This window comes from Physella acuta, unplaced genomic scaffold (assembly GCF_028476545.2).
Source record: "Physella acuta isolate Inbredline_101_S28 unplaced genomic scaffold, ASM2847654v3 ptg001030l, whole genome shotgun sequence".
Lineage (NCBI taxonomy): Eukaryota > Metazoa > Mollusca > Gastropoda > Physidae > Physella > Physella acuta.
The window spans coordinates 240,856-256,320 of record NW_026732547.1 but is presented as its reverse complement, the minus strand read 5'-3'; the positions used below and the strand labels follow the sequence as shown (position 1 = coordinate 256,320).

The window sequence follows — 15,465 nt, the reverse complement described above, 5'->3', positions numbered from 1 at the left end:
GTTGTAGCAGGTCTTACTTGTGGAGGGTGGGCATACAAGGGGTGGGGTTGGGTGTGGGCGAGGGTTGGGTGGTGGCGAGGGTTGGGTGAGCACGGGCAATGACAGGGCTGTAAGAATGTGTGTGTCGGGGAGGGGGGGGGGGGTAATGTGTGACGTCAGATTGCTGTGTGTGGTTCAATGTCTATCGCTGTTGATAACTGTGGGCCAGGCTAGTGTGGCATGTAGGCGGAGCTAACCATAAATCTAGGCGGAGCTAACTATAAATCTAGGCGGTGTTAACGTTTAATGCAGGTGTGTAACGTTGAATTTGGACGGGGCTAACGCTGATTGTAGGCGGGGCTGATGTTGACTGTAGGCGGGGCTGATGATTGTAGGCGGGGCTTATGTTTGTAGGCGGGGATGATGTTTGTAGGCGGGGCTGATGTTTGTAGGCGGGGCTGATGTTGACTGTAGGCGGGGCAGATGTTGATTGTAGGCGGGGATGGTGTTGACTGTAGGCGGGGTTGATGTTGACTGCAGGCGGGGCTAATGTTGACTGTAGGCGGGGCTAATGTTGATTGTAGGTGGGACTGATGTTGAATGTAGGCGGGGCTAATGCTAGCTCATCAATAACTGACTTGTTACCTGGACACCTGGTGTGCCGTCTAATTAGGACAGCTCACACGCAGTTCGTTTATAATTAGCCTAATTACCTTAACCACACAGCTATGGTTTATCCATTACCGTCACTGGATAGTTGTGTTTTCATCGAAAAAAGTATCCACAATTATCCAGAAATTCTGGAGAGCTGGATTAACAAAGGATAAATATGGCGGTCAAATTTTGGCCAATATGACGTCACGCTGGTCAGTGTCGTGTATAGGGAAGACGTACAGCTGGCCTGGGTGGTGTTTCTTGTGCACACATCAAGGCTACACCCGAACATCAACTAACATCAAGGCTACACCCCAACATCAACTAACATCAAGGCTACACCCCAACATCAAGGCTACACCCCAACATCAACTAACATCAAGGCTACACCCTAACATCAACTAACATCAAGGCTACACCCCAACATCAACTAACATCAAGGCTACACCCCAACATCAACTAACATCAAGGCTACACCCCAACATCAACTAACATCAAGGCTACACCCCAACATCAAGGCTACACCCCAACATCAACTAACATCAAGGCTACACCCCAACATCAACAAACATCAAGGCCACACCCCAACATCAACTAACATCAAGGCTACACCCCAACATCAACTAACATCAAGGCTACACCCCAACATCAACTAACATCAAGGCTACACCCCAACATCAACTAACATCAAGGCTACACCCCAACATCAAGGCTACACCCCAACAACTAACATCAAGGCTACACCCCAACATCAACTAACATCAAGGCTACACCCCAACAACTAACATCAAGGCTACACCCCAACATCAAGGCTACACCCCCCCCCAACATCAACTAACATCAAGGCTACACCCCAACATCAAGGCTACACCCCAACATCAAGGCTACACCCCAACATCAAGGCTACACCCCAACATCAAGGCTACACCCCAACATCAACTAACATCAAGGCTACACCCCAACATCAAGGCTACACCCCCCCCCCAACATCAACTAACATCAAGGCTACACCCCAACATCAAGGCTACACCCCAACATCAACTAACATCAAGGCTACACCCCAACATCAAGGCTACACCCCAACATCAACTAACATCAAGGCTACACCCCAACATCAACTAACATCAAGGCTACACCCCAACATCAACTAACATCAAGGCTACACCCCAACATCAACTAACATCAAGGCTACACCCCAACATCAACAAACATCAAGGCTACACCCCAACATCAACTAACAGCAAGGCTACACCCCAACATCAACTAACATCAAGGCTACACCCCAACATCAACAAACATCAAGGCTACACCCCAACATCAAGGCTACACCCCAACATCAAGGCTACATCCCAACATCAACTAACATCAAGGCTACACCCCAACATCAACTAACATCAAGGCTACACCCCAACATCAACTAACATCAAGGCTACACCCCAACATCAACTAACATCAAGGCTACACCCCAACATCAACTAACATCAAGGCTACACCCCAACATCAAGGCTACACCCCAACATCAACTAACATCAAGGCTACACCCCAACATCAAGGCTACACCCCAACATCAAGGCTACACCCCAACATCAAGGCTACACCCCAACATCAAGGCTACATCCCAACATCAACTAACATCAAGGCTACACCCCAACATCAACTAACATCAAGGCCACACCCCAACATCAACTAACATCAAGGCTACACCCCAACATCAACTAACATCAAGGCTACACCCCAACATCAACTAACATCAAGGCTACACCCCAACATCAACTAACATCAAGGCTACACCCCAACATCAACTAACATCAAGGCTACACCCCAACATCAACTAACATCAAGGCTACACCCCCCCCCCCAACATCAACTAACATCAAGGCTACACCCCCCCCCCCCAACATCAACTAACATCAAGGCTACACCCCAACATCAACTAACATCAAGGCTACACCCCAACATCAACAAACATCAAGGCCACACCCCAACATCAACTAACATCAAGGCTACACCCCAACATCAACTAACATCAAGGCTACACCCCAACATCAACTAACATCAAGGCTACACCCCAACATCAACTAACATCAAGGCTACACCCCAACATCAACTAGCATCAAGGCTACACCCCAACATCAACTAACATCAAGGCTACACCCCAACATCAACTAACATCAAGGCTACACCCCAACATCAACTAACATCAAGGCCACACCCCAACATCAAGGCTACACCCCCCCCAACATCAAATAACATCAAGGCTACACCCCAACATCAACTAACATCAAGGCTACACCCCAACATCAACTAACATCAAGGCTACACCCCAACATCAACTAACATCAAGGCTACACCCCAACATCAACTAACATCAAGGCTACACCCCAACATCAACTAACATCAAGGCTACACCCCAACATCAACTAACATCAAGGCTACACCCCAACATCAAGGCTACACCCCAACATCAAGGCTACACCCCAACATCAAGGCTACACCCCAACATCAAGGCTACACCCCAACATCAACTAACATCAAGGCTACACCCCAACATCAAGGCTACACCCCAACATCAACTAACATCAAGGCTACACCCCAACATCAAGGCTACACCCCAACATCAACTAACATCAAGGCTACACCCCAACATCAACTAACATCAAGGCTACACCCCAACATCAAGGCTACACCCCAACATCAACTAACATCAAGGCTACACCCCAACATCAAGGCTACACCCCAACAACTAACATCAAGGCTACACCCCAACATCAACTAACATCAAGGCTACACCCCAACATCAACTAACATCAAGGCTACACCCCAACATCAACTAACATCAAGGCTACACCCCAACATCAACTAACATCAAGGCTACACCCTAACATCAACTAACATCAAGGCTACACCCCAACATCAACTAACATCAAGGCTACACCCCAACATCAACTAACATCAAGGCTACACCCCAACATCAACTAACATCAAGGCCACACCCCAACATCAAGGCTACACCCCAACATCAAGGCCACACCCCAACATCAAGGCTACACCCCAACATCAACTAACATCAAGGCTACACCCCAACATCAACTAACATCAAGGCTACACCCCAACATCAACTAACATCAAGGCCACACCCCAACATCAACTAACATCAAGGCTACACCCAAACATCAACTAACATCAAGGCCACACCCCAACATCAACTAACATCAAGGCTACACCCCAACATCAACAAACATCAAGGCCACACCCCAACATCAACTAACATCAAGGCTACACCCCAACATCAACAAACATCAAGGCTACACCCCAACATCAACTAACATCAAGGCTACACCCCAACATCAACTAACATCAAGGCTACACCCCAACATCAACTAACATCAAGGCTAGACCCAAACATCAACTAACATCAAGGCTACACCCCAACATCAAGGCTACACCCCAACATCAAGGCTACACCCCAACATCAACTAACATCAAGGCCACACCCCAACATCAACTAACATCAAGGCTACACCCAAACATCAACTAACATCAAGGCCACACCCCAACATCAACTAACATCAAGGCTACACCCTAACATCAACTAACATCAAGGCTACACCCCAACATCAACTAACATCAAGGCTACACCCCAACATCAACTAACATCAAGGCTACACCCCAACATCAACTAACATCAAGGCTACACCCCAACATCAACTAACATCAAGGCTACACCCCAACATCAACTAACATCAAGGCTACACCCCAACATCAAGGCTACACCCCAACATCAAGGCTACACCCCAACATCAACTAACATCAAGGCTACACCCTAACATCAACTAACATCAAGGCTACACCCCAACATCAACTAACATCAAGGCTACACCCCAACATCAACTAACATCAAGGCTACACCCCAACATCAACTAACATCAAGGCTACACCCCAACAACTAACATCAAGGCTACACCCCAACATCAACTAACATCAAGGCTACACCCCAACATCAAGGCTACACCCCCCCCCAACATCAACTAACATCAAGGCTACACCCCCCCCAACATCAACTAACATCAAGGCTACACCCCAACATCAACTAACATCAAGGCTACACCCCAACATCAACTAACATCAAGGCTACACCCCAACATCAACTAACATCAAGGCTACACCCCAACATCAACTAACATCAAGGCTACACCCCAACATCAACTAACATCAAGGCTACACCCCAACATCAAGGCTACACCCCCCCCCCAACATCAACTAACATCAAGGCTACACCCCAACATCAAGGCTACACCCCCCCCCCCCAACATCAACTAACATCAAGGCTACACCCCCCCCCCAACATCAACTAACATCAAGGCTACACCCCAACATCAACTAACATCAAGGCTACACCCCAACATCAACTAACATCAAGGCTACACCCCAACATCAACTAACATCAAGGCTACACCCCAACATCAACTAACATCAAGGCTACACCCCAACATCAACTAACATCAAGGCTACACCCCAACATCAACTAACATCAAGGCTACACCCCAACATCAACTAACATCAAGGCTACACCCCAACATCAACTAACATCAAGGCTACACCCCAACATCAACTAACATCAAGGCTACACCCCAACATCAAGGCTACACCCCCCCCCCCAACATCAACTAACATCAAGGCTACACCCCAACATCAACTAACATCAAGGCCACACCCCAACATCAACTAACATCAAGGCTACACCCCAACATCAACAAACATCAAGGCCACACCCCAACATCAACTAACATCAAGGCTACACCCCAACATCAACCAACATCAAGGCTACACCCCAACATCAACTAACATCAAGGCTACACCCCAACATCAACTAACATCAAGGCTACACCCCAACATCAAGGCTACACCCCAACATCAACTAACATCAAGGCTACACCCCAACATCAACTAACATCAAGGCCACACCCCAACATCAACTAACATCAAGGCTACACCCCAACATCAACTAACATCAAGGCTACACCCCAACATCAACTAACATCAAGGCCACACCCCAACATCAACTAACATCAAGGCTACACCCCAACATCAACAAACATCAAGGCCACACCCCAACATCAACTAACATCAAGGCTACACCCCAACATCAACTAACATCAAGGCTACACCCCAACATCAAGGCTACACCCCAACATCAAGGCTACACCCCAACATCAACTAACATCAAGGCTACACCCCAACATCAACTAACATCAAGGCTACACCCCAACATCAAGGCTACACCCCAACATCAACTAACATCAAGGCTACACCCCAACATCAACTAACATCAAGGCTACACCCCAACATCAAGGCTACACCCCAACATCAAGGCTACACCCCAACATCAAGGCTACACCCCAACATCATGCAGAGGTTCTGTTACAGCCTGAAGTGTGAAATCTTACCTCTTTATCCAAAAACAACCAATGTCAAGTCAGAGACAGTAAAATATTCTGAACAGGTGACACAAGTGCTTTAGCTAACTAGCAGCAGACAGACAGACAAAGGGACAGACAGACAGACAGACAGACAGACAGGCAGGCAAGCAGGCAGACAGGCAGGCAGGCAGGCAGGCAGACAGGCAGGCAGGCAGGCAGTCAGACAGACAGACAGACAGGCATACAAATCTTACCTTTAAAACTTGACCTCCAACTTCCGGCGTGTGGAGGATCCGATCCTGTGGTGTGGGGAGTTGTGACGTCAGGCCTGTGGAGAGGAGATAAGCTGACGTCACACACTCATTGGGTACAGGGGTGGGGAGGTCACGTGATGCCCGTTTAATGCTGCTCTAATGATGGTGTGGGTAGTGGCTAGAGCAGTGGTTTTTTAACCTGGGTTAGATCGAACCCAGGTGGTTCGGTAAGTCAGTATCAGGGGTTCGGCGGATGTCAAGACACACACCCGACTTAAATAATTCACGATCGGATTTTGTCAGTAACTATTTAGGAGGTTTCAATACCTTCATTAATGTGGCGTCTGTATATTCCTGTAACCGTACAGAAGACACAGAATGCTACATTTAAATGTTGATCTCTGAATAGAAAAACAAAGCAAGCAACTCAACAGTTCGGATCTTCTAGAACTAAAGTTGTGATTTATGTCATATGTTCTAGACTCTATGTCGGGGGAAGGTGTACATAATACAAGACAAAACTAAGACAAACTACACAATGCTATATATATATATATATATATATAATAATTATCAAGAAAATATACGTTCACTATGAAAACAAATAAACCAAACTACGAAACAATTGTCAACATACTTACAAATCCCCAGCACACTAGTCCACCTCAACCAAAAGTCTATCACACGTAAACTGTTAACTTCACGTGAACATTTGTCACACACACAACACAACACAACACAACTCACACACCACCAAGGGCGACAACTGTGTACAAACAGAGGGTACCTGACATTGAATAACAACACACAATCAGGGGAGGCTACAAAAGGGGGTCAGACAATCCCACAATTCCAGAGCTTCACATCATTTAAATATTTGCATTTCCAGGCAACACGTGACAAGCATTGACAGCAGACGTGTACAACATGCTCGAGTGATCACCCCACACCCCAACGCCACCCCACACCCCCACGCCACCCCTCACCCCCCGGCCACCCCTCCCCACCCCCCGGTCACCCCTCTCCAAACTTTTTCTCTGCTTTATTGTTTTATAGCACTCACTACATTCAAATGTGACGGAACAATTATTACATTAAGATGTGTTACTATATTTAGATGTGTTACAACACACGCTATATTTAGATGTGTTACAACACACACTATATATAGATGTGTTACAAAACACACTATTTTGATCTCACTGACGTTTTGTCATACACGTTATCATACACATACACACACACACATCACACACACACTAACACACGGACGATACGGCCGCTAGTATCAATTTTTTTAAACCTGCACGACCAAAGGATTGTGGTGTTGAGATGTTGTTGAGGTGTTGTAGTGTTGTGTTGAGGTGTTGTGGTGTTGTTGAGGGGTGATGGTGTTGTGGTGTTCAGGTGTTTAGGTGTTGGTGGACAAGTGACACCGACCCCACAAGTGAAATGATGAAACATTCAAACAATTTAACAGGAGGAGCAGACGACACAAACACAGAACCAAAGTCTGGAACATTCGGTCGTGTCCCATGACGCCTACTCACGTCTGCTGGGTTTAAGATGGCGCCAAACTTCACGTATCAAATTGGATTCGTTCAAAACGAACTCTTTATCTTTCAGTTCGCACTTTACCCCCTTGTTGGGTACTAGCGAACAACTGACGGAGTAGCGGCCCCTGATTGGAGAATGTTGCGTCTAGGAAACTTGTTTTAGTTCGCTGAACCCGATAACACCAGGGAGGGGGTGGGGTGGGGCGGGGGAGAAAGTTCATTTCAGTCAGTGAACAAACGTGAACATTGTCGCTGTTCATCTTTACACGTCATCATTGTCAGTCTCTACCCCGCCCCCCCCCCCCCCCATCTATACATGTCATTATTGTCAGTCTCTACCCCGCCCCCCCCCTCCCATCTTTACATGTCGTCATCATTGTCAGTCACTACCTCGCCTCTTCCCCCCCCCCATACATGTCATTATTGTCAGTGTCTACCCCGCCCCCCCCCCTTTCGTTGGGGCAGGTCTTTCAAATACAACCCACTTAGCCACATACCACCCCTCTCACCCACACTCTACCCCACTCACCCACACACCACCCCACTCACCCACACTCTACCCCACTCTAACTACTCTAAGACAATCTACACACCACACCCCCACTACATTCACCCCCCCCCACACGACCCAACACTTCCCACCCACCCTCACATCTCTATCCACACCACACCCACACCAGACCGATGTACCGTCAGACATTTTACGCAACTTCCGGTACAGAAAATAACCTGGAGGTTCAAAGTTCAAATCTGGCCATCCCATAATTTCTCGATGTTTCATACCCAGTTCACATTGACCCCCCCACCACAACCCCACCCCCCCCCCCCCCCCCATGGATGTGGCTCTAAGGTCAACGTTACCCCCACATATTACAACCACCCCCTCCCCTCCCTATCACTGAGGAAAAAAAATTCAAGTAATTTTACACTGTCAAATCCATCACCTTGTAATTCGGTACGGCTAATCAAATAATAATTAATGTGGCCAGCGTTCAGTCAGCCATGTTAACGTCCTTCACCTTCCGGTTAGCTGGGTGGGGTGAGGGAAAGTTGTCTCAACGTGGGCATGATTGAAACAATCAGTAGCTCAATCCAAACATGATTGAAACAATCAGTAGCTCAATCCAAACATGATTGAAACAATCAGTAGCTCAATCGAAACATGATTGAAACAAGCAGTAGCTCAATCCACGCATGATTGAAACAATCAGTAGCTCAATCGAAACATGATTGAAACAATCAGTAGCTCAATCGAAACATGATTGAAACAATCAGTAGCTCAATCGAAACATGATTGAAACAAGCAGTAGCTCAATCCACGCATGATTGAAACAATCAGTAGCTCAATCGAAACATGATTGAAACAAGCAGTAGCTCAATCCAAGCCTCATGACATGAGTCGCTACAAACCCAACCCTATGGACGTGAATCACTACAAACCCAACCCTATGGACGTGAATCACTACAAACCCAACCCTATGGACGTGAATCACTACAAACCCAACCCTATGGACGTGAATCACTACAAACCCAACCCTATGGACGTGAATCACTACAAACCCAACCCTATGGACGTGAATCACTACAAACCCAACCCTATGGACGTGAATCACTACAAACCCAACCCTATGGACGTGAATCACTACAAACCCAAACCTACTTACATGAATCTCTACGAACCCAACCCTGACGACATGAATCACTACAAAGCCAACCCTGACGACACGAGTCGCTACGAACCCAACCCTAACCATAACAAGGATGTCTGTGTTTGTTGCTAATATCGGAAGTTTCCGGTCTATTGCCGTCAATAATTTCAATTAACATTAAAGTAACTTAATTAATTAATGATATCAAACACCAAGAAACGTTCATCAATTTTTACATTTGGAACCTCTCTTGTTGAACAACCAACATTTTATTGTTGTATGGTGTGATTGTGACGTTACTGCTACAGAGCGTGAATGGGCATGCGCAGAGAGACATCAGTTCTCATCAATGTTACACGATTTTAAACTCGCATCAGTTCAAAGGTCATGGACACTATCGAGCAAGTCACTGTGACAGGTCCACGTGACTGACCCACGTGACTGAGGTCCACGTGACTGACCCACGTGACAGGTCCTGTACGGTGCCAGACTTGCAGAGAACCATTAACCTGATCGTCTGCTGTAACCTGACCCACCACGAGCGAGAGTCCCCTCCCCTGGCCTGTGTCAGGAAACCTAGCAGGAGACCCCCGGGGTCCCGCGGCCCGGGGCTGAGGCTATGGCTGAGCTCTAGAAACAATGGCCCTTCTAGTGCAGCACTTCCGGTTTGATGGGGTCCCAGGAGCAGCCATTGAGACGGCATAAATTGATGACGCATACATCAAAGGTGACGTACTACACAGACGACTGGAGTGTGTGTGGGGGAGTGGGGGTGGGGGCTGGTGAATGAGTTGGCCTAAGGCCGACACCACTGATGAGTGTGAGGGCGAGGACACCACTGATGAGTGTGAGGGCGAGGACACCACTGATGAGTGTGAGGGCGAATTCTAATTCCCCACCAACCATGTCCAGTTTCAGGTTTCCATTAAAAAAACAGCGGATGGTATCGCAGCTTTCTCACATTAAAACCGTTTCCATAGCAACGGCATGTATAAGTAACTATCGAGAGTGACAAAAACCACGTGATGCTACACAATTATTGCCGGGTACCCATTAGAGCTGAGTAAATTGTGTGTGGTACATGGGCTCCATTAAATTATGCCGCCGTCAAGTTTCGACATGGCAGCCATGTTGGATTTTGAGCCGGTCGAGTTTCCGGCGTGTTTACAAATAAAGGCAGACTACTCCAGTTAGATTTTTTATGGTGTCTGTTTAAATTTGAGTGTCTTACAAGTTTATTTGATTTTATGACTTGATATTTTTTTATACATTCCCTTTAATTTGTAGATTTTCCCATTCCTAACTAGTAATTTTTAAATACTCCAATACTGATCTCAAGTACAGATCACTAAATATCGCTAATCATAAATATTTGATTGTAAAAGTATGTATCGTTAGGTATTTATCGTTTCTAAACGATAACATTTGACAGAAACAACATTAAATTAATAGCTAATTAGTAGTTAATCACTGACATCGGGATGTTTTTTGGCCGATTAAAACATTTTTTTACAAAATGTTCCGACACACTTGGGCGCTCGTTGAAACTAAATTGACATCGGTTGCATTTTTCGTTCAGGGAGATCTTCAATACTCTACAGCATAATGAGATAATTAGACACCTCTAATCAAACACTAATTAAACGATTGGCAGCGTTAAATTATTGAGAATACAAACACGTAGGTAGCTGGTACAGAACCAATCAATATTTCTCGCAGTCTTTGCAGGTCTATCGATTTTAATGCCAGGACAAATAAAGGGCTGAGCACAAAACTGAGCCACCAATTATTGCTAGGACAAATAAAGGGCTGAGCACAAAACTGAGGTACCAATTATTGCCAGGACAAATAAAGGGCTGAGCACAAAACTGAGCCACCAACTACGACCATAACAAACTTGATAAGTCATACAAAAATATTTTCACCAGGTCAAACGGTCAAACCGTCAAACCGTCAGAGGTCAAACGGTCAAAGGTCATGCCCGACCCATTAAAACTTTTTATTAATCTATTTTTAGATATCAGCTGTTAGATTATAGCGCGAATAATTACGCAATAAAAATGTCAAAATATTTTTTGTTTGATTTTTTTTAAAGATTAGACGTAATGTACAATGTTGCACAGATAATTACTAAATAATTAGTGTTAAATAGTTAGATGTAAATAAACAAAAAGTACTAAAACAAGAAAATCCTATCATACACAATGTATGTCCTACACAATGCATATCCTGCACACGTATACTCCTTTGGTTATTCTCATACGTGAAGATAATCAATTAGAAAATCAATCAATTTTTTTTTAATTTCATTTTTTTTCGTTAGCACCGAACCCATCTTTTATCCAAGTGCTTTATTTATTCAATGTAAATAATAAAAACAAGTAATCCCCCTTTATTTCCAGTTAGAGAGTTATTTCCCCTTAATTTACAAATAATATCCAGATGTCCTCAAAAAAATTGTATTCTCGGTGCATGACATCTGTACATGACATCTGTGTAGAGCAATCTGTAAACCGTCATTAATTATTCATATTCTAATTGGAAACAATGTAAAGACATAAGAAAATTCAAGTCAGATTTGTTGTTCTTTACTTTAGGAGTCCGAGTTGGAGTCAAGTAAGTGACCCGCATGACCCCAGTAAGGGACCCGCATGACCCCAGTAAGGGACCCGCATTACCCCAGTAAGGGACCCGCATTACCCCAGTAAGGGACCCGCATGACCCCAGTAAGGGACCCGCATGACCCCAGTAAGGGACCCGCATGACCCCAGTAAGGGACCCGCATGACTAAGGGACCCGCATGACCCCAGTAAGGGACCCGCATGACCCCAGTAAGGGACCCGCATGACCCCAGTAAGGGTCCCGCATGACCCCAGTAAGGGACCCGCATGACCCCAGTAAGGGTCCCGCATGACCCCAGTAAGGGACCCGCATGACCCCAGTAAGGGTCCCGCATGATCCCATCGTCTGACTGGAAATTCATCCTAACACACACCAGTGTGGGGGGGGGGAGCAACATCAACGAGGACCAAGGTGTTTACAGGTGGAACTAAGGTGTTCAATGGTGTGGTGGGGACGGGAGGGGCGGTGTTGTATTAGAGTAGTGTGTGTTGGGGGGGGGGATAGTCAGGGGATATATGTGTGGTGTGGGGGGGGGGCTGGATGCAGGTTATGTGGTGATCTGATGAGTGTGGGAACTGTGAGGTGATCTGTTGCGTGGGAGGGGATTGTGGGGTGATTGGTGATGAGTGTGGGAACTGTGAGGTGATCTGTTGTGTGAGCTGTACGGGTGGTGTTGGATTAGCTAATGAGTGGATGTGGGAGGAGCTACGGCACGTGCCCTGCTCGTCCATCGACAGGTGGGGGTGGGGGTGGAGTGGGGTGGGGAGGGGTGGGTGGTGTTCTGCTCTAGACTGGATCAAAACTAAATGTTCTGCTAGGGCCATTAGAAAAGTAATCGGAAACTTAGAATTCCGCAAGACGATTACAAGTAATCGATTAGTTCCAGCAGCAGATGCACTAATTGGTTGGATGGTATGATCAGGATGGTAAACCATCCCATTGATGGTAAATCAATTGACACAGCCCCTGGGTGCGGCCACCTTCGGGTGTGGGGGAAAGCAGGTGGGCGTGGCTTGTGCACGCGCAGGGTCGGGGAGTACCAAGCGCGGGAAACTCATCAAATTATCGTCTGCAGTCAGTGGCAGCAGACGACACGCACTGTGGCGCCGGGGTCAGTCGTCTGTATCTGTAATCATTGGCCGGGGATGGTGCACCTTGTTGATATACATGAATGGTGCACCTGGTTGATATACATGGTGCACCTTGTTGATATACATAAATGGTGCACCTTGTTGATATAAGTGATGCACCTTGTTGATATACATGAATGGTGCACCTTGTTGATATAAGTGATGCACCTTGTTGATATACATGAATGGTGCACCTGGTTGATATACATGAATGGTGCACCTGGTTGATATACATGAATGGTGCACCTGGTTGATATACATGAATGGTGGACCTTGTTGATATCCATAAATGGTGCACCTGGTTGCTATACATGAATGGTGCACCTGGATGATATACATGAATGGTGCACCTTGTTGATATCCATAAATGGTGCACTTGGATAATATACATGAATGGTGCACCTGGATGATATACACGAATGGTGCACCTTGTTGATATACATAAATGGTGCACTTGGATGATATACATGAATGGTCCACCTTGTTGATATACTTGAATAATGCACCTGGATGATATACATGAATGGTGCACCTTGTTTATATGCATGAATGGTGCACCTGGTTGATATACATGACTAAAACAAATGACTGATTCTAAATGACTGATTATACATGACTGATTCTACATGACTGATAACCTTGAAACTGTTTAAAGCTTTAAAGCACTTTTGTTTTGATGTAAACGTTTTCAGACATTCAAATATTGACGTTTTGATCGGTTTTTTTTAAAGTTATTTTTGTTATCGTAGCGTAGTTCATTTTTGGTGAACGATTGGTGACAACTGGTGACAACTGGTGACTATTGGTGACAACTGATGACGAGAAGCGTTGAATGGTGACAATAGGTGACTTGACGCATAAGGCAGACGCATGAATAGGGTATGAGGGGTGAAGGGGGCGGTGCCACATACAGGTAAGTATATCCGGTCAGTTGTGTAAACGGACAGGTAGGTAAGAAGGTGAGTAGTGTTGGAATACGTGTACGTATAGCAGATAAATCACAGGTCAATTTCTATGAGGTCAGTCATGTAAGAATACAATGAGCATGGACTTACCACCTACATTTTGGACAAGTTTGACCAAAAACCAGAACACAAGACCGCCTATAGACCGAAAAAAAACTTGGTAAACGGTGACATGATCTTTTGAAGTGACTAGTTTTTTCTACGTAGACAGTAACAAGTTGAGTTACGTGACCAGTTTGTATGTGTGTTTGAGTGTATGTGTGTGTGTCTGTGTGTGTGAGAGAGACAAGGTCAGTGAACGTGTCTAGTTTGTGCGTGTGTGTGAGTACGTGTGTGTGTGTACGTGTGTGTGTACGTGTGTGTGTGCGTGTGTCTGTTTGTGTGTCTGTGTGTGTGAGACAAGGTCAGTGAACGTGTCTTGTTTGTGTGTGTGTGTACGTGTCTGTGTGTGTGTGTACGTGTCTGTGTGTGTATGTACGTGTCTGTGTGTGTATGTACGTGTCTGTGTGTGTATGTACGTGTGTGTGTGTGTGTGTGTGTGTGAGAGAGAGACAGTCAGTGAAAGTGCTAAGAGAACACGATCTTGTATTTAATGATGTTCCCGAGACTGTGGCAGACGGCAGATTCTAACAAGTTCAATTCGCCCGGGGGGCGGGCAATTTCAAACTTTGGGAACTCCGTCCTGGAATTTTTAACAAGCAACACAAGACGGACGGGCGCCCTCTGGTAGTGAGACAATACCAAATACCGAACAACTCCATAGGAAACAAAAAAATACCCGAAAACTAATTTCATCAAAACAAAGATGAAAATCACCAGCGTCTAATTCAATCCCCTCAGGTCAAACCAATCTTTCACAAGTTCGTTTCACTGGCGGGATAGTCTTGCCCCCCCCCCCCCCGTCATATCCCAGTGTGAGCGCGCATCTATTGAATAGATTGAACGTTTGTACCTAGAGTGGCCGGATCAATATACTAGCAGCCGACCAGTGGCGCCTCCCAGAGACCATCAAATATGCTGCACTCGGTCAGCAAACATCAGTTTGGGGGGGGGGGGGTGCGTCCAGTCAACTCTATCCTTGTATTGTGACTTATGAAACATGACTTGACCCCGCCAATCAAACATGACTTCACCCCCCCCCCCCTCCCGTCCTCACCCAAATGAAACATGACTTGCCAACTGATACTTAAAGTTCGATTGGGCCGTGATCAGAAATTTAATTTGATAAACGTCATT

The 15,465-nt window shown here is 45.9% G+C and overlaps 1 protein-coding gene across 1 annotated transcript in view; it reads right to left on the bottom strand.

Annotated features, from left to right (window-relative positions):
• The window catches only part of LOC131954800 (uncharacterized), a 153,155-nt gene that overhangs the window by 102,343 nt on the left and 35,347 nt on the right, over nucleotides 1-15,465 (bottom strand). The window contains exon 4 of the mRNA XM_059318588.1: nucleotides 6,308-6,381. Coding sequence (XP_059174571.1) covers nucleotides 6,308-6,381 — 74 coding nt within the window. The remainder of the gene's footprint in view (nucleotides 1-6,307; nucleotides 6,382-15,465) is intronic.